A 24,954-nucleotide genomic window follows, 5' to 3' on the forward strand; every position below is an offset into this window, starting at 1 on the left:
ACTGTGAGCAAATTTACTGCCCATAGACGTACCTGATACCTGTAGGTACAGGTCATCTTCAAAGGCGAAAAAGTTTTCTGTCATGGCGATTCTTGCTAATTCCATTATAAAATGGATGGGTGTTATGCTGTCCGGGGCAGAATTCTCCAGAAGTTCTCGAACTGTTTCCAGGGTGTCTGTTTGGGGTATACATGTATACAAAGATTCGACATCAAGACTAGCCAGTATATCAGAGTCTGTGTCGAACTGTACCTCTGGAAGTAAACGGAGGACATCCTTCGTGTCTTGTAGATACGATGGCATCGTCTTGACCAGTGGACTCAGAAAAACATCCACAAATGAGGATAAGGGTTCTAATAGAGACCCTATGCCCGAGATGATAGGGCGGCCTGGAGGTGGTCTGGTTGCTTTATGAATCTTTGGCAACGTGTAGAAATAAAGAGTTATAGGAAATTTTGTTACTAGAAAAGTTGCCTCCTGTGTCGTAATCCAGCCTTCTGCGCTGGCCTCTTCTATTAGGTGTTTGATCTCATTGGTAAGCCTCATCGTTGGATTCTCATCCAGACGTGTATAAAAATGGGTGTTCCCTAGTTGTCTTAGGCATTCAGTCCGGTATGCCGTGGTGTCCTGGACAACTATGGCACCCCCCTTGTCCGCTGGTTTGATCACGATATTGGTGTCTTTGGACAGGGTGTCAAGAGCCTTTCTCTCTGATTTTGACATATTCTGATAGTCATCTTGTTTGGAGAAATTCAAGGATTTCAAATCATTTGGTACAGCTGCTTCAAACGCACCTACTTTTGGTGGTACTTGATGGAGCAGCGGCATGAAAGTGGACTTCACCCTCAAACCTGTATTCCTATCTACGGTTTGTTCCTCTGAGTCTTTGTCTTTGAAGAGGTAGTGCAATCTCACGGTTCTGAAAAATTTTTCAATCTCCCCTCGAATTTGAAACGAGTCTCCACTGTTGGTAGGCACGAACCCGAGACCTTTGTTTAGTACTTTTTGTTCATTGAGTCAACAAACCACCTCTGGACAGACTGGCATGTGTCACCACTTTCAATACCTCATCTTCTAAGATCCAGAAAATCATAAGACAGAGATGGAGGATTTTGAATAGTGCTGGAGAGACTATCCCTCTACCACTTTTTTCTTTCAAGAGAGGAAACAATTTAAGGGACGAACTGATCCACACAAGACCACCAAAAGTTGAGTGGAAGGTTCCCCTGGTTATATTTAACACAGGTTGGGGGAATTTACTGCAATAAAACGAAAAACCTGTGGTTTCTGTGAAGGGCTCTATTTGATTTAAGAGTCCTGTTTGGAAAATACCACTCTCTGCACGGGACCCAGTAGTGTGTGGGACCTCAAGTAAATAACTGCTCCAAGTAATATGTGGAGAGACTATATCTCTAACAACATCCCAAGTGACAAATAGTTATACAATTTTATAAAAAGGTGTTAAACATATACAGGTAAACACACCAGAGAATTTGGAAATAATAACAAAATTTATTAAAATACCTCCCGCTAGGGGTTACATTCTAGATAAAACAATTTTAAAAAATACGGAGAGTCAAAGTATAAGGGTCGACGCAGCGTTTCGGTGTGGACTTCGAATGTTTACACCTTCTTCAGGACACTTTGACAGTTTCTTAAGTCATCTAAAAATGTTTTAAAAAAACATCATTTTAGAATTTATAACTTGTAACACATTATCATCTTAAAACATTTATGTATACTAACTGGTGTGTCTAGAGACTATTCAATTATTACTACAGCGTAGACTAGGGATGTGTTTTTAGACCTACTATATTCATTTTCCTTTGAATACACGGCCAGCGTTTATTAATTAAAATATATTGGGATCCTTACGTATCCTCTTTTATAAAGGGTATGTCCTTATTCATCAAACTTTGTACCTGTTAGTATACTCTTTTCAATTTTGAGATATACTTCACACTCAATGGAAGACGTCTGTGCCTTGACTTTTATTCAATGGCCTTGATGGAAAAATAAGTTTTAAGAAACATTTGTAGTTGACAATCTTATTTTCCTATATCTTAGTTCAACTATTTATTTTGATGTCATATATATTACCTGTGTTTGGTTCAAGTACACTTAGGAAAACTCTGGAGGAGCCACCGTATCTTTGCGGATAGTTATAGATAATAACTTTGCATTGTAATCCTCATTTGATTCAAGCAACTATTTTCAATAGCGCTATTCTTCTTCGATTTTTCTCAATAAAACCTGTTGATGTAAATTTAGTGTAATTTAAATAAACCGCTTAGTACTTGTGGGTCATTGATAACATATTTAACCTATGTACTCGGTTCTTATTACTTGGAGACCATATCATAATGTCCCTCCTCAGTCCCATATGTAGCCATTCTCCAGTTTAACAAATAAACACATGGGAAAAATACCCTTTCAGTGGACTTGGCATTTTTTACATTAGTTAGTAACACGAAGGACATTTGAGTAGTTTACTTCCGTCGGACTTGGCTCTAAAACGGCTATTTAGATTACGCTATTCCCAGGTCTGTGTTAACCAATCTTAAGTTATAGAATAGTCGTATGGCGGGCCGACATTAGACCACTACCCTCCTCGGTTAGTCCCTCGAGTCTATTCGCTCTCTTACCGGTATCTTAGTGATCGGCCTCCCTGCTCCTCCAGGTTCCTCGTCATCCGGATAGATAGTTCACCGGATGACGGGCTGGATTAAGTACTCGCTCTTCCGGGGTTAACCTGGAAGTGGTTTCAGTACTTTATATTATTATCTTTACGGTTGAGCGCTAGCCTGATGCATTTCTATAGATACGCTCAACATGCAAAAACAAACCTTCACTCGAATTTGTAAAAAGTTTGTCGCCGTGCTACCACTTATTTTTCATCGAGCATAACCCGGAAGTGCTCGTAATGCGAGTGCGCTATTATTATTATATTTATGTGTATTTGAGTTATAACAATATCCAGGAGGAATGAAAAAAGGAGGCATGTATTTTATAAACTGCCTGATTACACTCATGTTATATACATATATATTAAAACTATGGTCGGCTCCTACTTCCTTCGAAATGGTCGCCATTTTGGGTTGGGATAAATGCGGTGTTTGTGTGTTTTATGTTTTTAGATCACTCCTCGTTATCTGCGGGATAAAATTTCTTTAAGGCAAGGATAATTGATGCTATCATGTATCCTGTCACGTAGGATCGAACTGCCCGTTATGGTGTTTATAAAATATACTATCAAAACTTGTCACATATAATTTCTATAGACACATGTTTCCTCGCATGTTATACAATTTACAATGTATTCCAATGTTTTTCAAAGCCATTGGAGATGAAAATATATCCTAGAGATAATATAAACAGTTTAGAGATAATATAAACAGTTTACAAAGGTAGCTCGACATCTTGACAAGATAAATCATTTTTTTAAAAACAAATGTACAAAGCCAGCTCGACATGTTCACAATTAGAGTCGCAAATTCAATGTCAAATAATTATATTATATGCAACATCTCTTTATGTCTGCAAGTTTCTTAAACAAACTACCTACAGCATTTCAAATGAACATTCCTATATTTTCGCTCAAGGCTCATAGACAGTGTGAAAATGATCGTTACACTTATATTAAAAATCTCAGGGACTTGATTCAAGTTGTTTTACGAACAATCAAAGTAGTTAATATTTACACATACATCCTATCCTGGGCATGTTTATCCTTATATAATGAGTTTCTCCCATTCTTCTCTGTTGTTCAGCCCTGTCCTGAATGTATTGAAGAGAGACATAAAAAATTGTTCTCTTCTTTTCCTTTTTGTCTGAAGATCTCCTCCTCTCAGGGTTTGCTGAACAATCTCTATGCCACACCATCTTAGGTCCTCAATCTTGTGATCATTAGACAACCAATGCTCAACTAAAGGGGCTGTTCTTTTTTTAGTTCTTATAGCTGATTTGTGTTCGGTTATCCTAGTTTTTATTTCTCTGGACGTCTCGCCAATGTAAGCTTTGTTGCATGGACATAATATGCAGTAAATTAAATTTTTTGTTCTACAGTTGATAAAGCTTTTTATCCTGTGCTTGATGCCATTATGCTCCATTGTATCTATTTTCATTAGATTGGCGCAATTTTTGCACATACTGCAACAAAAGTTACCTACAGGTAGGGGTTTATTGTCCATAGTTTGTTGGTTTTCTGATCCACACAAGACCACGACACACTACAGAGGAACTCATCCCCACTCTATGGAATCTCCCTCCTGTTCAGGGACATCACCCGTGTGGGAATTGTTCAGTGTGTCCCCAAACGCAAAGAACTTTGAATGTAGACATTGGCACTACGCGACCATGGTTGTTGAAACGTCACACAAATTGCAACAGCGAGAGAGTTATTTACTTAATTACCTGTCCATGTAGTTTGAGATACATAGGAATGACGACCAGAAAAATTAAGTTACGTATACAGGAACACAAGAGCACAATCAGACGGAACAAACAGGCGACTCGCCTAACTTCCCATTTTCTCACCGCCAAACATCAAGCAGACGAGATACGATGGGTGGTTCTGGAACAACCCTATATACCTCAACATGTCACTAATATATCCCATTTTCTACTAAGAAAGGAACAAAGATGGGTTCACAAATTGAAATGTGACACAGAGGGGTTGAATGACGATATCCCTTGGATACAGTTGTAATTGTGCCCTGTATATAAAATACAATCCATGGCACCTGTACTCACGACTAGGCCTGGCTTATAAGTAAGACACATGCCGGCTGAACTATGCCATTAAATGGATCTGTTCCTTCATGTTTCTGTCTATGAGTCTTGTGGGTGATCTCTCTTGCTTATCAAAACACGTGTGTGAAAAAACTGTAAATGTACTGTCCCCAGCCATCAGTAAAAGTCATCGAAGGGGTAATTCTCCCCCCCCTTTTTTTGACTCGGTTTACACTTTGGCTCTACATATGACTAGGGTATGTTGCATTAGAAAAACGAAATAAATAAACAAATAAGAAATGAATGACCCAATGCAACACTATAAAGAAGCACACCCTGTCAATACAGCGGATAAATTCAGTAGCGCTGTATGAAGTGGACAACCTCTTCATTTGATTTTCACACTTATCCCCTTTTTTATAATATTTTTTATAAAATTTATGGGTTTGTCGTAATAAATCTTTAAATTCAGCCTTCCATGGGACCTTCGTGTAAATTTGCGCGTCACATGAAACGAGCGCTGAGACATTAAGTGAAATACACATGTAGAAGGAGAAGGTCATTGGCCGTTCAGTTTGTTTCCTGTTTAAAAGCCACGGAGCCTATCAGCTTTGGCTATCTGAGTCCCCAGAGCGGTCCGCACAAGTATCATGACGCCTGGCTGAACAGGAAGTCTACCACGACCAATGACGAGCATTCAGGGCTGTCGAAATGCACATTCCGATTGGCTCAAAACATGAGCCTATCGGATGGCAGAGACAGACAGCTCTCTCCAAGGTCCGCAGGCCGCGCTATTAATCGAGCGCACCACACTAGGCCATTACCTCCCCCTCGGCTCAGTGAAGCACGAGGTAACGACGGAGAGGTAAGTGTGCTCCAGGTGGCGGTGGGTCTTGCGCTGCGGTTTAGTCTCTGCCCTAAATACCGGCTGAATATATGTCATTATTGTAAATCGAGTAAAAGCATTTGCAATTGACCGGTTTAGAGCTATGACAGTGGCGGATTTATTGATTTTTTCTCAGCCTTAGCGAGAATGAAATGTATTAAGATATAAATGTTCCCATAATACTTGGGGTAGTAAGTCACATTTTTACCACTTCTGATGATCAGCAACAATCAGGAGTGAGTTTGGGATAGAAATACAATATTATGAAAGTCATAAAAACATTTGGCCATCTTTCTTGCCACCTTGTGTCTTTACTGGAATGCAATTTGGATATCCTTATCCAAACTATGAGATGAACTTAAAAAAATAAAAAAATAAAAAATAAACAATAAAAAATTAGATGAATTAAAATATATTATTTTTTCAATCCTCAACAGTGCGTGGCCTCCTTATCCTGAGCCGTTGCCAGGTGAGGTGAGGCCTTTAATCCCATAATATTGGGTACGTTAAAAATCATACAAAAGAATGTACATGTATGTAAAACACTAACAAATGATTATTGTAGAAATCACCATAACTGGTTGCTGTATGGTTTTTTCGTTTTTTGTGTTTTTGTTGTTCTACAGGAGATGATACACAATTTTAAAGAATATATATAGTCTGTCCTTCACAGCACAAAAAGTAAGTGTTGCAGTAGTGAATTATAGGTCCTGACGAAAGCCTGGAGAGGCTGAAACATGTTGACCGATTAAACATCTATGGTAAATAGCAAATATTTTCAATGCTATTTTCACTCTGCTTTTAACTATACCATCTTGATGGGCACACACAATAAAGTTTTCCTATTGACATGAAGATAGGTATTTTTAATCACGCTGAGTACTATTTCCTTCTCTTACACTTTTTCTAAGCACTGCAACTAAGCCCTATCAGCCTTTATACTCTGTCATCTTCTCTGGTTGAGGGTTCAACCATTGGGTCCTAAGCTAGCCTCAAGTCTCATCTGAGGAAGGGCATATTGGACACCAATTTTTCAAAAAAATCCCAGATGACGAAGTTCCACTATTGAGTGGGCTGATGGGTACTTTTCTATGGGTTCATAATTTCTTTCTGAATGGAGTTCTTACTTTGAACTATATTTCTATATTCACTTCTTTTCTGTGTGTCTCCTGTAGTATATGAATTTTCTGGTTCCAGTTACCTGTGTAGACCACTTATCAGGCTCTGCATTGAGTTTTGGATTAACGACAGACCTTCGGTATCTTCCGTGTGTTTCATTGTTCAGTTGGGGGACAAGATACCCCGAGGTCTTTAAACTATATTCCCCTTGGGCCCTTCTCCACTATGTGTTTCTAAGTAATTTTGAGCAGCTACGGCTGCGGGCCCCTCTCTTTTTCTTTATAAGACATCGGCTCCATCCAATGGTGCACGGATTTGTCTTTCTGGCTTTTCAGTTCATCTCTTTTTTCTAGTAACACAATGGCAGACTTTGGTGGCCTAGGTTTTGATGACGAATTTCTTTCTTCCATCTTGAGCGAGAACCCGAGCATGCTAGACCAACTCCCCCCCACAACTACAGCAGTGGTAGGGGATTGGGAAACAGTACTAAATCTGAAAAAGAGTCTCTCTCGTACAACAGTACATGGCCAAATAATGGCTGAATATCTACATGGGAAATGTGCACCCACAGGGCTTATAGTAACGAATGCGCCAAGGCTTTTCCTGACGGATAAAGCCTTTATAAAAGACTGGTCACTAATAGCCTGGCGCTGCACCAGAGACTGGCTCATTCTCATTATCACAACAGCTAAAAGAATTGCAGATGCCATCCTGGTTGAAATCCAAGTCCTTGAAGGGAAAATTAAAACCACATTAACAACCAAAAAATTTGAAAAACAACAGGAAGATTCCAACAAAGCAAACAAAGAATATAGGGACCCAATACTCTTTGCAAAAATAGAGAAATTCAAGAAAGATTTAGAGAAATTCTCACATGAAAAAATATACCCGTATACAAGTGAGAATTATAACCCTAATGATTCAAGTAAACAGAAACAAACACACGGGTCATCCTATGCTACCTCCTCAGACTCTGATTCTTCAGACACTGATAAGAACAGTACCAACCAATGGAGAGGGAAAGGTCGCCAAAATCGAGGAAATCGTAGATACAATGGGCGAGGCAATATGTACCAAGCAGGACCATGGTGGCCGCCAGCCCCGTGGGGATATCCCCAATTCCCTCCTCCAATGTCGCACTATCCGATGCAACCTCAATATGTTGACAGTCAAGCTTTTTTAGGACAGGGCCGAGGCTGGAATCGAGGCAGACGGAGGGGACAAGGTCAAGTCCAATGGGCGGACGATCAAGATCTTCCCACAGCCCGCAGCAAATGAGGCCATCGAATACTGTCCCTGAAGCTAATGAAGATCTCGTAGTGAATCTCAGCACTCGGATACTGACCCTCAATGAACAAAAAGTACTAAACAAAGGTCTCGGGTTCGTGCCTACCAACAGTGGAGACTCGTTTCAAATTCGAGGGGAGATTGAAAAAATTTTCAGAACCGTGAGATTGCACTACCTCTTCAAAGACAAAGACTCAGAGGAACAAACCGTAGATAGGAATACAGGTTTGAGGGTGAAGTCCACTTTCATGCCGCTGCTCCATCAAGTACCACCAAAAGTAGGTGCGTTTGAAGCAGCTGTACCAAATGATTTGAAATCCTTGAATTTCTCCAAACAAGATGACTATCAGAATATGTCAAAATCAGAGAGAAAGGCTCTTGACACCCTGTCCAAAGACACCAATATCGTGATCAAACCAGCGGACAAGGGGGGTGCCATAGTTGTCCAGGACACCACGGCATACCGGACTGAATGCCTAAGACAACTAGGGAACACCCATTTTTATACACGTCTGGATGAGAATCCAACGATGAGGCTTACCAATGAGATCAAACACCTAATAGAAGAGGCCAGCGCAGAAGGCTGGATTACGACACAGGAGGCAACTTTTCTAGTAACAAAATTTCCTATAACTCCTTATTTCTACACGTTGCCAAAGATTCATAAAGCAACCAGACCACCTCCAGGCCGCCCTATCATCTCGGGCATAGGGTCTCTATTAGAACCCTTATCCTCATTTGTGGATGTTTTTCTGAGTCCACTGGTCAAGACGATGCCATCGTATCTACAAGACACGAAGGATGTCCTCCGTTTACTTCCAGAGGTACAGTTCGACACAGACTCTGATATACTGGCTAGTCTTGATGTCGAATCTTTGTATACATGTATACCCCAAACAGACACCCTGGAAACAGTTCGAGAACTTCTGGAGAATTCTGCCCCGGACAGCATAACACCCATCCATTTTATAATGGAATTAGCAAGAATCGCCATGACAGAAAACTTTTTCGCCTTTGAAGATGACCTGTACCTACAGGTATCAGGTACGTCTATGGGCAGTAAATTTGCTCCCAGTCTGGCGAATCTTTATGTTCATCAGTTTGAGACCCATCATGTCCTCAATACCAACAACCCGCACCATCATCAAATGATGATGTGGAGAAGGTATATTGATGATATTCTCCTAGTCTGGCGAGGAGACGAACAATCCTTGCTGTCTTTTCAAGGTTGGCTCAATAGCAAAAATGAATATCTTAGATTTACCTTGGATCACAGCAAGACTGCACTCCCGTTTCTTGATCTCCTAATTTTTCCACAAGATGGACATTTAGCCAGTACTCTGTACCGAAAACCCATGGCACGCAACTCATTGCTGAGATTTGACAGCCATCACCCTCGTTCTCTTCGGGAAAACCTGCCATTCGGTCAGTTCTTGAGGGTCCGTGGGAACTGCTCCGATAAAGTGGACTTCCAATCACAAGCACAAGATCTCTCGATGAAATTGAGAACAAGGAGATATCCAGGAACGCTGGTCAAAAAATCTCTTAAACGGGCAGAAAACAACCACCGTGAGGCGCTCCTGGCACCCCCAGTCAACAAACCACCTCTGGACAGACTGGCATGTGTCACCACTTTCAATACCTCATCTTCTAAGATCCAGAAAATCATAAGACAGAGATGGAGGATTTTGAATAGTGCTGGAGAGACTATCCCTCTACCACTTTTTTCTTTCAAGAGAGGAAACAATTTAAGGGACGAACTGATCCACACAAGACCACGACACACTACAGAGGAACTCATCCCCACTCTATGGAATCTCCCTCCTGTTCAGGGACATCACCCGTGTGGGAATTGTTCAGTGTGTCCCCAAACGCAAAGAACTTTGAATGTAGACATTGGCACTACGCGACCATGGTTGTTGAAACGTCACACAAATTGCAACAGCGAGAGAGTTATTTACTTAATTACCTGTCCATGTAGTTTGAGATACATAGGAATGACGACCAGAAAAATTAAGTTACGTATACAGGAACACAAGAGCACAATCAGACGGAACAAACAGGCGACTCGCCTAACTTCCCATTTTCTCACCGCCAAACATCAAGCAGACGAGATACGATGGGTGGTTCTGGAACAACCCTATATACCTCAACATGTCACTAATATATCCCATTTTCTACTAAGAAAGGAACAAAGATGGGTTCACAAATTGAAATGTGACACAGAGGGGTTGAATGACGATATCCCTTGGATACAGTTGTAATTGTGCCCTGTATATAAAATACAATCCATGGCACCTGTACTCACGACTAGGCCTGGCTTATAAGTAAGACACATGCCGGCTGAACTATGCCATTAAATGGATCTGTTCCTTCATGTTTCTGTCTATGAGTCTTGTGGGTGATCTCTCTTGCTTATCAAAACACGTGTGTGAAAAAACTGTAAATGTACTGTCCCCAGCCATCAGTAAAAGTCATCGAAGGGGTAATTCTCCCCCCCTTTTTTTGACTCGGTTTACACTTTGGCTCTACATATGACTAGGGTATGTTGCATTAGAAAAACGAAATAAATAAACAAATAAGAAATGAATGACCCAATGCAACACTATAAAGAAGCACACCCTGTCAATACAGCGGATAAATTCAGTAGCGCTGTATGAAGTGGACAACCTCTTCATCATTTGATTTTCACACTTATCCCCTTTTTTATAATATTTTTAATAATATGTATGGGTTTGTCGTAATAAATCTTTAAATTCAGCCTTCCATGGGACCTTCGTGTAAATTTGCGCGTCACATGAAACGAGCGCTGAGACATTAAGTGAAATACACATGTAGAAGGAGAAGGTCATTGGCCCTTCAGTTTGTTTCCTGTTTAAAAGCCGCGGAGCCTATCAGCTTTGGCTATCTGAGTCCCCAGAGCGGTCCGCACAAGTATCATGACGCCTGGCTGAACAGGAAGTCTACCACGACCAATGACGAGCATTCAGGGCTGTCGAAATGCACATTCCGATTGGCTCAAAACATGAGCCTATCGGATGGCAGAGACAGACAGCTCTCTCCAAGGTCCGCAGGCCGCGCTATTAATCGAGCGCACCGCACTAGGCCATTACCTCCCCCTCTGCTCAGTGAAGCACGAGGTAACGACGGAGAGGTAAGTGTGCTCCAGGTGGCGGTGGGTTTTGCGCTGCGGTTTAGTCTCTGCCCTAAATACCGGCTGAATATATGTCATTATTGTAAATCGAGTAAAAGCATTTGCAATTGACAGGTTTAGAGCTATGACAGTGGCGGATTTATTGATTTTTTCTCAGCCTTAGCGAGAATGAAATGTATTAAGATATAAATGTTCCCATAATACTCGGGGTAGTAAGTCACATTTTTACCACTTCTGATGATCAGGAACAATCAGGAGTGAGTTTGGGATAGAAATACAATATTATAAAAGTCATAAAAACATTTGGCCATCTTTCTTGCCACCTTGTGTCTTTACTGGAATGCAATTTGGATATCCTTATCCAAACTATGAGATGAACTTAAAAAAATAAAAAATAAACAATAAAAAATGAGATGAATTAAAATATATTATTTTTTCAATCCTCAACAGTGCGTGGCCTCCTTATCCTGAGCCGTTGCCAGGTGAGGTGAGGCCTTTCATCCCATAATATTGGGTACGTTAAAAATCATACAAAAGAATGTACATGTATGTAAAACACTAACAAATGATTATTGTAGAAATCACCATAACTGGTTGCTGTATGGTTTTTTCGTTTTTTGTGTTTTTGTTGTTCTACAGGAGATGATACACAATTTTAAAGAATATATATAGTCTGTCCTTCACAGCACAAAAAGTAAGTGTTGCAGTAGTGAATTATAGGTCCTGACGAAAGCCTGGAGAGGCTGAAACATGTTGACCGATTAAACATCTATGGTAAATAGCAAATATTTTCAATGCTATTTTCACTCTGCTTTTAACTATACCATCTTGATGGGCACACACAATAAAGTTTTCCTATTGACATGAAGATAGGTATTTTTAATCACGCTGAGTACTATTTCCTTCTCTTACACTTTTTCTAAGCACTGCAACTAAGCCCTATCAGCCTTTATACTCTGTCATCTTCTCTGGTTGAGGGTTCAACCATTGGGTCCTAAGCTAGCCTCAAGTCTCATCTGAGGAAGGGCATATTGGACACCAATTTTTCAAAAAATCCCAGATGACGAAGTTCCACTATTGAGTGGGCTGATGGGTACTTTTCTATGGGTTCATAATTTCTTACTGAACGGAGTTCTTACTTTGAACTATATTTCTATATTCACTTCTTTTCTGTGTGTCTCCTGTAGTATATGAATTTTCTGGTTCCAGTTACCTGTGTAGACCACTTATCAGGCTCTGCATTGAGTTTTGGATTAACGACAGACCTTCGGTATCTTCCGTGTGTTTCATTGTTCAGTTGGGGGACAAGATACCCCGAGGTCTTTAAACTATATTCCCCTTGGGCCCTTCTCCACTATGGGTTTCTAAGTGAATGAAATACACCTTACCATACATTAAATATTGCAAGTCACCCCACAGTTCCATCTCCTTATAAAGGAACTCTGCCTTAGATTTCATTATCACTGAACTTCTCAGTGGTTTGCAGTATCCTTAAAATGTACAGCAGAGGGTACTTTATGCCATATATGATCCTGCAATCCGTGTATAAAAAGTCTGTCGATTTTTCCGTATTACAGTCAAGCTGGCGATGGTTCTGCTCACTTGAAGTAGCAATATGACGTCATATTGCCTTCTGCATTGACCACCAGCCAATATAAAAGACAGGCCAAAAAGCATAATTACAGCTTGAGTTTACACAACCAAACAAGAACTGGCTTTTAAATGTTCTGATCTGCTTTTCTAAAATGAATAGTGATCACTAGGATGGGGATATTTATGGCATCATGTTTATTTTGTTCACACTATAGGGCGTTACAGGATGTACAGAATGACTCTGCTCTACAGATTTACATTAAACTGATTGTAATATCTTTGTGAAACAAATTCCGAACTACTTTTTGTTGTGTTTCATTTAACACTACCCATTCCATCTTAATTCTTCTTGTCTACGACCATACCATCTCTTTCATATGAAAGAGCAAGACACTAGGGGTTTAATTGGTTTGTGAGAATGGCAAAGGTGTAATCATGTGTTATAAGGAATAAAATGCTTTCTTCCGTACGTTAAAAGTATATTGCAAGTCACCTCTGATAACCATGACCTTTATATTGGGAACTCTGCCTTTGGCTGCGCTCCTCTACATGGTCACCAAACTCCACGGTGAATTGAAATATCCTTATAATGTATGTCCGGGGGTACTTTATCCCATATATTACAGCTGAGTTGTGACATCTGTAGTCTGCATTCATTTGAAAATGGTCTAGCTGCTCAATTACCAATTATATTTGAGTTGTGACGTTATAATGCCTGCTGCCAGAGCCACCAGCCAAAGTGAGAGACAGTTCAAAGATTAATACAGCTGCAGTTTGCACAAGAAAATGAGAACTGGCTTTTCTTTCTTCTGATCGCAACTTATTTTAGAAAAACAGATTAGAAGAAATGAGATCTTTATTGTAACTTGAAAATTACAGGAAAGATATGATCTCTACATTTTTTGTGACACATTCTGAGTAACCGTATTTTGATCTGACTTGCATTAAACTGATTTTAATATCATTTTACAGCAAATTACTAATGGCTGTTGGGTGTATTTAATTTCAAACTGCAGATCCAATTTTTATTCTTAATATCTGCATACAGGCTCTTTCATATCACTTTCTGAGTAAGACCCCAAGAATTGTAATGGGATTGTGAGGATGGTGTGACAATGTATTAAAAGTAATAAAAAACTAAAATACCCTCTGCCATACTTTCAAAGGATATTGCAAGTCACCTCAGATTTCAGTTTCCTTATAAAGGAGCACATACTTCATCCTTGTTACTCTTTATGGTCGCGGAACTTACTCTGTTACTTGCATTAGTCTTCTAATATGCCTTAGGTGATACTTTATCCCATGTATTAATCATTTTAATTCTCCGAAGCCAAAACATTTGGCATTGCCAATGCATGCTCATATTAATAGTTTGAACAGCCTGGTAAAATTAGCTTATCAATTGTTCATGGAGGAGAAATAAACCTTGTGTTCTTCAAACGGAGGTATGTACAGTGAAATTGGCACATAGTTCCCAATCATTATGGTCCAGTGACAACTCCATGAGCCGTGGCTATTCTTTGGTGTACTGTGTCTGGTCTAAAATGAGACCGGCTTGAGGTTGCCAATGTATCAGACAATGAAATGGAGAAATCCTAGTTTGTTCGGGCTCTACTACATTGAGATCTCCTACTTTGGAGATGACCAAATGTTCTTAAGAATGGGCAATCTAATGTGTGTCAAATCTTTTTAATAGTCTTCAAAAATACAGCTAGGATCAAGTCAATATGCTTAAAAAGACCAAACGTACTATATTGAGAGATTCCAAGCGTTCTGACCATATTGCCCACAGGGCCAGGAGATTGTTGTATTGCAAAACTGGGGCGAGATGGGTTGGGGGAAACAAAAGGATTAGAAGGGATCCAGGTGAGCGCATTTACTGCTGTGAAAAGGCCATTGTTCGGTCAAGATTATGTGCATGGTACACTGAGTGCCAGCATGTGAATGTCTCATTAGGGGAGTGAGCATTGTGACCCGTAGGAGACTGCTGCATGTTGACATGTGGGAACTAAGAATATCTAGAGTTTGTGGCAGCGTTTGCTTGGTTTATAACACCTGGCTGTTTGTGACATATGGAGGACCTCATGCATCTCCAGTTATCTTGGACCCATATATCGTTCTAAAAGTTGTGCGCAGAGTCGTTGAGGAGTGAAGTACTGGTATTTTATTCTGGACATGTGGTCTATCAAAGGTTGCCATGTACAGGAGAATTTCTTTTCTGAATGCGCTAGTAATCTGATGCGTGGCAAGGACTGACCATAGTTTATGGAACCTGAGTGTTATGTGGGGGCATTTTTTTCTCCAGAAGAGAGCTAGGATTTGCTTGACAGCTGTTGTCATATGATGGATGAGCGTCCTGTCAAAGTCAGTTATGTCTCATGTTTGAAAGTGTTACGCTTGGACTCAATGTGGTTGGACCAGCTGAGTTTGGAGTACCATTGATTTGGCCCAGGATCTCCTCCAAAATATTTCTGAAATATTGCACAGGACTACTATACGTGCAGAGAGGTCCCCTCCTGCAACCCACAATGCCAGCATAGGGTTGATGCCATGGGGAACATTCTACAAAGGTTTAAGGTCGATTATTTCTGGGGAATACTGCGTAGGGTCCTGGGTATGTTGTGCCAGAGTTGTTCCAGTCTTTGGATGATATTTCTTTATGAAAGTTCCTCTCCCATCGAGAGTGATAAGTATGGAGTTGTGTTGATTTGGAGTCTTGGAGGACATGTTCTGTTCTGTAAATTAAACCTTTCATGCCTGAGCATGTGCTTACTAGGATCTCAAAGGGTGAGAGACCTCATGGCAGCAGAGGAGTTGGATGGTTGTAGTGCCCAGTGTCGTAACTGGCAATATTTGAGTCAGCATTTCTCTGTTATATGAATCTCTTGTTTGTACTCTTCAAACAGTTTAATATGTTGTCATTGAAAGTTGCCTTTTAGGATCCTGCATCCCCCCTTTATCCAATCTGAAAAATCCTTTCAGTCAAAGCTGGAGAAGTCCGGATTTGAAGCTGTTGGTGTATTCGGGAATGGGTAGGCTGTGATGCCTCTCCTGACCACAATTTGTTCCCATATTTCAAGGGCCATTTTTGTAGGCATTGCAGTATAAGCGCTCTACGGTCGCAAATGAAGCTGGGGCGAGGTGAGGTCCCAGTGTGGGCAGCAGGCTACTGTAAGGTCCATGCGAAACCAATGCCTCTAACTCTGTCTTACTACCCATTCCAAAATGTATCAGAGGTAAGTTGCCCAGTAGTAATCTAAGCGGTTCGGACGGACCAATCCTGTTGAATACAAACAAGCTTATGTCAGATTGAAGTTGGGAGATGTAGCCTGCAGAGAGGAGTGTTGGGAGGGACTGAAATAGGTAGTGGAGTCTGGGAAGGATGTTCGTCTTAATGTTGTTAATACATCCAAGATGTATGTATGTATGTATGTATATATGTGTGTGTGTGTGTGTATGAGGTCTTCAGAAATTTGGCTTTATAGTATTCCACCTAGGTTACCCTCGACCACTCCTCCAGTCAGTTGGTAATGCGAAAAAGAGGTACCGTATTCATGAGGCAGCCCATTGAAAAAAGGCTTGCATTTGCAGGGAAGCGATGTCCTGCAAACGTACTGGGAGGTTAAAGATATATGACTTGTCTGGCTTTATTTTAAAGCCGGGCACTAGTTAAAACTAGTCCAGTTCCACAACTAACCCCGGTGGGAAGCCCGGGAGGGTAGTTAGTGTAAGAAGGATGTCATCCATAAATAGGTTGATTTTATGCCTTGGGACCCTAATCTAATTGGAAGTAATCTTCCATTAGGCCTACATACTTTTACACCTTACCAACACTTTTGCTTCAGGAAAATGCTAATACTCATTTATTTCAACTATGGTTTAATGTTCTGCTTGGTTCATTGACGACTCTTGTTTTGAGATGGCTGTGTACCCCTTGCTTGCTACATGTATGTATGTGCTCTGATGCGGCTAGTTGCATTTAAATAAAATGATCAATTATATATGTATGTACATATATATTTAAATGTCATGTTGAGCTATCAAGTGATCTAATTCTGAAAATGTATTTGTTTTTAAGGTTTTACTCTGCAACCCTGTCTGCACAATTGGCTATGCAGTGGCATCATGGCGATTTTTCAAAGAGCGAATAGAAGAGGAGGAATTCACACTGATTCACTTCTTCGGAGAGCAATACTTGGATTATAAACGGAAGGTGCCGACAGGACTACCTTTCATTAAAGGTTTTAAAGTAGAGCTGTAAATAATGGGTAACATTAACCGGCTCCCCTAGTCGGAAGTCATCCTGAGCGGGCTGGCTCCATATTTAGTGGAAGTCCAACTAAGATCGCACATGCAGTTGTGATACCCAAGGACTTTAGTAGCCAAGTTCCCTTTACAGTGCTATCTGTTTTGGAGCGCAGTAGGCTAGGAAATGTCAACATCGTGGTTCCTCAAGAAGACCACATCAGATTGGACACAAAGAACAGTTTTGCTAATAGAATTCACATTATGCAATGAACGCCACAAAGACCGACTTGAAAATAGGGTTCTTAACAAGAAATCATGCTTTGCGAAAGGGTCTTTTAGGTGCAAATATATAAGAATATTGAAAACCCAACTGTTCGATTCTGCCATTACCTTACAATCCTGCCACTACAGCTTTACACTGAGAAACAGAAGAAAAGGATTTAAACACAAGCAGAATACATTTGGATCCAAATGTTGAGTTCCGAATGTGAGCAATTTGTTAAGTCGTGACTTATCTCTGTGGTTAAGGGAATAAAATGATTGTTGATGGGCATGCAGCTGGTTACGGAAAAAGCAGAATGGTCTGAAACCATTTCTAATTCGAAACACTGGCATGTCTCAAAGTATTTAATGGCAGTGCTCATGCACTTCCATGGGCATTCACAACAAATGTCATTCTTGTGTATGCGTCTTTAACCTTGGAGCCCTTGAGGAATAATTCCAACCTGAAAGAGTCGCAGTGGTTTTTAAACTAGTGGACGGATATAAGGGAAAATGTCACATGTATTTACACTTCAGACCGAAATCCAAATGCATCTTGCACATTTATTCTGTGGTATTCCTGCTAAGTGCAACAAAGGTTGTAGAAAAATGTAAATGTTGCTTTAAAGATTTTTTTCGCTTTGATTTGAGAACTTTCCTCGATGTCTATTGAATAACATTTTAAGAAAGATCTGAGGAACATTCCTTATTCCAGCGTGATTGTAATCTCCCTTTGTTCCATCGAATAGCAGAGCTCCACTTTTCAAAGACACGCTTCCCAGCTTTTGACAGATTTTTTTTTTAACCACGATCTTGGGATATTGATTGAGTGGCAGTGTTAAAGGAATGAGTTGGTTTCCATAAGATTGCAAACCGGCCACTGTAAAAATCCGTCCTTGTAATCTCTATGCCGCATTTTTATACATTGCACCAAAGTAAAATGTTTTTACTCTGTAAGGCTATAAGTTTTATTTGAGGATGGTGAAGTATTTTGCCCATGTGCACAGTTTGACATTTCCTGCATTGTATGAGTCGTTTAACGGTTTCAAACAGAATTGCTTCCGCATCTGAGGTGTAGTTTTCTTCTATACATTTAAATGACACAGGATGTGATCAAAGGGGTCTAAGCACTTTGTCGGATGTGTGAAGTCACCACTTGACAGAAAAGTTTGAGCCGTTTTTTTTTTTTTTAGAAAAAAACTGTGAATGTGTTTTTCAAAGTTGGTATTATTGTACCCGCAACGACAATGTGTTCAGCATTGCCTTGACAAGGTGATCAGACTATCAGCCTACCATTTTAATTTAGGTTTTGCGAAATGTATGGCATTTTCTTTTGTTGAATAATCAGCAGGCTGTTAACCAAAGAATGTGTTTCCTTGTCAGGTCAACACCATTTCCTCAGTGGCGAATCTGAGGTCAAGAGTGTTTGTGATGTGACACTACGCCTTAAGAAATGGATTCTGGCATTGATAGTTTGGTCTGGGTACCTCCAGTCAGATGTATCGGTGTCTGTGCAGGGTTGTCATTGAGATTAGCAGCCTCTGAGCATAGACACACCTCCTTGAAACTTTCAAGAGATTGTATACACTAACTTCTCCTTCTCACAAAGAAAAAGTCAGGTATTATTAGAGGAAATGATTTGCACATATTGGGAATTGATGGCTCTTATTTGGTGTGGCACAGCCTCACCTATCAATTTCAATACTATTCTTATGATCAGTTGTGCTCTAAAAAAAAGTGTTCACTTCAGTTTTGTTCAGGTTCTTGGGGACTCGGCAGTGGTGGTATATTTAATGTGATGGAAAAGAGGAGAATAGGGTAATTAACATTGTAATAGGTTTAATAGCTCTACTGTTTTCAGAGGAAGACCAAGACGAGTGCACAACATGCTGACTTGTATTTATATGTTTTATATTGGAAAAGTCGGGAATGCTGTTGAATTTGAATTCTTAATATCTATATTCATATTTCACAGCTTTGCATTTTAGCAAGACAATCCTAACTTTCAGGCTTACATTTGCCAAAAGTGGGAAGTCACCTTTTTTGTTTTGTTGGAGATCTAAACCGTCGACCAGGTAGCTTGTTAATTTGCCACAGGCTCCTGTGACCTACCATCCCAATTAGACCTTGATATCCAACCCAAATTCTCATCACGTTCTGTTATTTTAAATCTGGTTTAATAACACACCTCATGCAGAACTCTGTCCTAATTACGTCACCTAACATTTTTGGTAAAGAATATAATTTCTGTTGTTCTCTGCAGCTCTTCTGAGAGGTTCACACAATGTCAAATACTTAATAGCTGTGACTTTGAGGTCCCACACATGAAAACACAAATGCACATCGCAAATGTATTACCCAAAAAGCTGTCTTACTACCACTGGTATCTGCAACTTACAGGTGTCTTATTGTTTCAGCAGTAGATAGTCAAATTCCTGAACTCATTGGAACTGCAACTTGTAACCTGCATGTAACACTCTTTCCATGCCACGTGCTCAACTCGCCAATTTTATTCAATCTTTTCTCATAATTTTGTTCTCTAATTCACGGACATTTCCATGGATTATTAGCAGACAGTCAGATGAAAAACATGTTTGTCCCTTGTACTGGGTCAAACTAATCTAGAAGTGTGTCCAGTTGAGCAATACTGAGGATACGCCTGTGACTTCATTGACAAGGTTAGGCTTCAACAGTAATGGTATATAAGGCTGAAGTAGGTCTGCAAAAACTGGGCACTACTCCAAGCAGATGAGTTGGGCATCTTAAAGAACTGTTGTTGCAGGGCTAAAATGCTCCCAGGCCATTTTGCAATTGTCTTCCATTTGAGGAGCTTTGCATGGGTATTAATTTTTTCATATCAGAAGTCTCTTAAACATGACAAGAAATTATTTTACAGTCTGTTACCTAACAACCTCAGCTAGAGTGATGATAGTTTTGTCCTGGAAACTCTTTGAGTTACCTTTTGAGTCGGTTCTGTAAGATGTTTTTCATCTGGATCTCCCAGGGAATTGTAGCCAGCTAGAGTTTACAGATTCTTGGCTGGAGCATTGTTGAATGGTCTTGGTCCTACGAAAGTATTCAACTGTTTGCTGAAAGGAGATGCATCCTTGTGAAATGAAAAGCCACAATAGAAAGACCTATCTTATTAAAAATATTTCATGTCTGAGTTACACTCCAGACCCATCTCCCTACTACTACGCCTTGTTATACTTTTGGAGAAAGTAGTTGTACTGCTGGTTCAGTAGTTGCCAAATCTAATCAGTTACTTGATCCTGCCTAGTTAAGCTTTCACCCTGTAAATTCTTCTCAACTCAAGGTCAACCTGTTCAAGATTATCTGGGAAGAAGATTAACTGTAGTGGTATTTGAGTGCCTGTCCTGTTGGATTCATTAACAACGTTTGATACATTTGCCTATGCCCTCCTCCTTAACCAGCTACACCATGCTGAATTCAGATGAATGCCTCTAGAATGGTTTAAGACGTTCTTTATGGACAATTCTAAGAGAATAGCCGTACCACTGAGCTGCTCAAACTCATTTTAAATGTAGGTGTCCCTGAAGGAATCTGTTTTGTCCACATTGTGATAATCTAGATGTGACCTTTTAGCCTCCCTATTATAAAAGGTAAAGGTAAACATTTTGCTCTTACCCAGACAACGCACATTTAAATTGACAAGCAGGCTTTCAGGTACTGTCAATGAGTTTTAGCCTACTTATCACCTTTATTTTAGGCCACTGTTCAGTGATGAATGCCAACAGTATGATTAAAATTAGCTGATCTAAAACAGAGGTTTTGCTTACAGTCTAGCAATCTCCTTTTGGGATAGCTTCATCCGACTGCTTTCACCAGCTCTTGTTACCACCACATTAAGACACTGTGTCAAATTTTGCATGAATCAGCCCATCTACATGCGACAGTGGTAAATTCATGTATCCAGTCTTTGCTTCGCCATGGAAATAGCATGTACCTGGCAGCCCCAGAAAGCTCAGATGCTATGTAAATTAGTCACAGCCAGATTGCTAGAAGGGCTGCTTAAGTGTGGACGTGTAACAGGCACAGTCTGAGCACAACACGTACTGCAAAATAGGAAACCAATCCTCTTTAAATCTCTTGTCATTGGCTTTTCTCCAACTCACCTTCTTTCATGATGTACACTTTCAGGAGATACTACCCTTCATACTCGCCAAGGTCCTTATATGAGAGCCTACTCTTAACCCTCTTCCCAATTCCGCTATACGGAATATAGGTTAGAGGTTTCCCTAGTGCTGCAGTTAGCCTATGGAGCAACTTGCACCATAAATTAAACTCATAGCAATGCCTCCTACCATTTTGAAAAATACTAAAAACATGGTTCAGGTCAGGTTGCAAACAATGTTTATTGAGACAGTTATTATCCTTAAACACCAATATGGACATGTATTCACAATACATACACAACTCACTTAAAATGCAATAACATTTATATCAAAATGATTGAAGTATATATTTAACAGCATCCAAAATCGATATAGTGCAGTATTTTAAAAAGAGGGTTAAATATTTTTTTTTCAGGTAACCTTGAACAATAAACACTCAATTAACACGAGTTAAAGTCCATTTGGAGTCCAATAAACAAGCAAGCTACCCCTTACTCTTAGCACCAAGTTCAGGCATAGACACTTTAATACTATTGACACCAATATTGGTAGGTTATTTATAAAGATACTGATATATGTAATCACTTACCAACATTCCTGTGGTAAGTGCTATTGAAGATTTATGTAATATGTACGCATTGTCAGATTTTAAGCACACTAGATAAGCTGATTTATTTAGTGATAATTTAGAAGGAAAAGATCCAGACGAGACAATACCCCTCTCATTATGCTTTAAAACCTGCTTGTTCACTCAACAGGAGGTGCAGAGGTTCATAATTGCATCTTTGTTTAGTGCCAAGGTGCTCTAACTTTAGTTTTACCTTAAAAAAATTAAATAACAAGCATAACCTACTTCAATGTTTGAATAGATTTGAATGTCCTCAAGCACGTTTGTTACTTTTCTAAAGGCTGATCATCCCTCTAATGGCACCCATTACATTTCTTGACCCCCTACTGAGTTTCAATCACCTACCCATACACCGCTGGTGGACACACTTTTTTTCATTGGCTATTACCTATGATGTTCGGGAGGTCTCTGCTTCACACTCCCCAAATCTAACCAAGATCCAACCTTGTGTGTAGCCTACTGTTAACCTGTTAGCTTCAGGCGTTGCTAAATGCGTTAATTATCTGTGCTTAATAAATGGAGCCAAAAAACATTTATTAAAGATCTGAATCAGCAAAATAATTATTATGATTGGATCAGTCAATTTTCCTGAGTTGCTTTTCCATCAAAAAGTGATTTAGTTTGTTTTATTGTAGGAGCAAAAGCTAGATTTGAGCCAGCCATGTTCACAAGCTATTTATGCGATAAATTGCTATTTTTTCAAGGATCTTGTTGCAGCACTTTCAATTGATGAAAACCCGGGCATGGGCTTATGAGTCAGAACTAGGATTTTTTTAAAAATCAAAAACCTCAATACAAGGCTTTAGGTTAAGCGTGGAAGACGATGGTAACTTGCACTATAATACAAATAGATGCATAATAAAATGTAATGTGTTTTCAGGTAACCATATACCAAATAGGCTTACAGAACGGCATTTTATGTTGACATGGTAACTGTAAATTTTCTTTTTTGATGTTGGTCAAGGAATAAGTTAGATGGCAGCCCAGACTTTAAGGGACAAGTCATGAAGCTAAATTCTAACATATTACATTCAGCATTAAATTTCCGTTGCTGACACACAATACTGTCCAGTAGGAGGAATACAGTTCAGTAGGAGGTAATTTGTTTCAGTGATGGAACAGATATTTAAATTGGCCTACAGTTTAATGCTTGATTAGTGTGGTAGCTATCCAATATGTTATTTCTCAAAAAGCTACATACTTTTGTCGGAATACTATAGTATGCGGCTGAGAATATGAGCATTGTGTAGATCCAGATTTGTACTTTTCTGTAATTCCAGCCTGCGTTCTAGCCAGCAGTGCTATGAACACGTGTAGTGTGAATTCACCTAAAATGAGTGACCACAGAGAAATTATGGCTTTCGATTTTTAAGATTCAAGAGGATTGGAAACATAACTTGGATATTTATAATATGGGCTTTATTACTCAGTATTTTGTGTACTTTACCAACACATCAGTATGATAGAATGAGTTAGAATTGTGTAATCCTTTATGTGCAGTTGGGTATTTTATATAGCTTCTAAATGCTTACTGAATTTCTAGTTTAATATAACATTATGAAACTGAAAACCCCATTGGCAGACCGTTACTGCACATATTTAAAGGGTGTCACGAGCTGATTTCAACTATTCAAACAGGTGAGCTTTATCAAAGTGCATTTTGCACAGTGCCCTGCTCCGGTGTAGTCAGGCCGTACGTAGCCCAGTGACTTGACCTAGTGACATAATTTGAGTAACATATTATAAAGCCCTTCTGGGCAACCGCTGTTAAGATGTCGAATATTACACATTAATTTTGCAATCTCTTAAAAGCATGTGGATGAAGAATTCCATTTTAATTCTTTTGAAATCCACTTCTCTAACTGCCTTTCAAATTAGACTGCTGCTCTTTTTACTGAACCTTCTAATTGTTTTTGTTGGTTGTAATCTGAACAATACAAATCAGATGCTAGCAATTCGACTTTGGCTTTCATCCTTACAAGAATATTTGATCATTGATTAGGGAAGTAATCCAATCTATCATCACTTCATTCAAGTTGAAATTAAAATAAAACGTAATTGTTTAGAGACATTGCCTTGGATGTTTTTTACTCCTTCATTGAATATCTCACAATAAAGAACTTTAGTTGAATCGAGCGTTTCTTCCTCTGTCACCTCCACTGCCACACTACAAATTGTTCATGTGAAAGATCCCACCCATGGAATACATCAATATTTAGCATGGCACGTCAGATTTTAAAAATGTTGTCTTGTACAGCAAAACACAGCTTTATGTAGGCTTTGGTAAGTAACCTAATTGGGCTGTAAAGTCTAGTGAAAAGAAGGAAGACATAGCCGACATCATTGACCATTTCAATTCATGGAACTCCACATGTGTTCCCAAAAGCTGCTCTCTCTAGTACTGGTTGGCTCTGGTTGAGATCTCAGGGTCGTTAGTTATATTATTTTACACTAATGACGAAGGAGGACTCCCATCGTGTGCTGGTTTAGGTCACTATTCCTGTACTAAAGCATACCTGCTGAAGGTCTATACAGTCTATGATTGTCAGGTTAAAATAGGCGAACATTCAAAAAAAGCAGTTTTCTTTGTGTTAAAAAAAGGTATTTACTTCATGCCTCTTTTCATATTTAGAATTTAAAATGTAATAACTTAGCATTGGAGACGCCCTGTGTCTACTGAAGTCCAGGCAGCACTCGCCACTCCAGCAGCCTATTAATGGATGACTTTGTCCTGAACCTCTTTGTGATCATCTGGTTTCGGTCTAAACGTATAAATACCTCGGTCTTAAATTACTGAATGCCGTTCCCTATCTATCTTTCTCTGTATCTCTATCACACACACTTTTCCGAATGATCCTTCTTATTTGTAATTTCCTTCTCTTTGTGGCACCGTTATGGGTGACTTAATGTT

The 24,954-nt window shown here is 39.6% G+C and overlaps 1 protein-coding gene across 1 annotated transcript in view; it reads left to right on the top strand.

Moving 5' to 3' along the window:
* ICMT (isoprenylcysteine carboxyl methyltransferase) overlaps nt 1-19,644 on the top strand; it is a 104,623-nt gene extending 84,979 nt beyond the window's left edge. Inside the window, exon 5 of the mRNA XM_078642620.1 lies at nt 16,849-19,644. Coding sequence (XP_078498746.1) covers nt 16,849-17,031 — 183 coding nt within the window. The 3' untranslated portion in view covers nt 17,032-19,644. The remainder of the gene's footprint in view (nt 1-16,848) is intronic.
* The last annotated feature ends 5,310 nt before the right edge of the window (nt 19,645-24,954 follow it).

The sequence above is a fragment of the Lissotriton helveticus genome, chromosome 5_1, assembly GCF_964261635.1.
Source record: "Lissotriton helveticus chromosome 5_1, aLisHel1.1, whole genome shotgun sequence".
Classification (NCBI taxonomy): domain Eukaryota; kingdom Metazoa; phylum Chordata; class Amphibia; order Caudata; family Salamandridae; genus Lissotriton; species Lissotriton helveticus.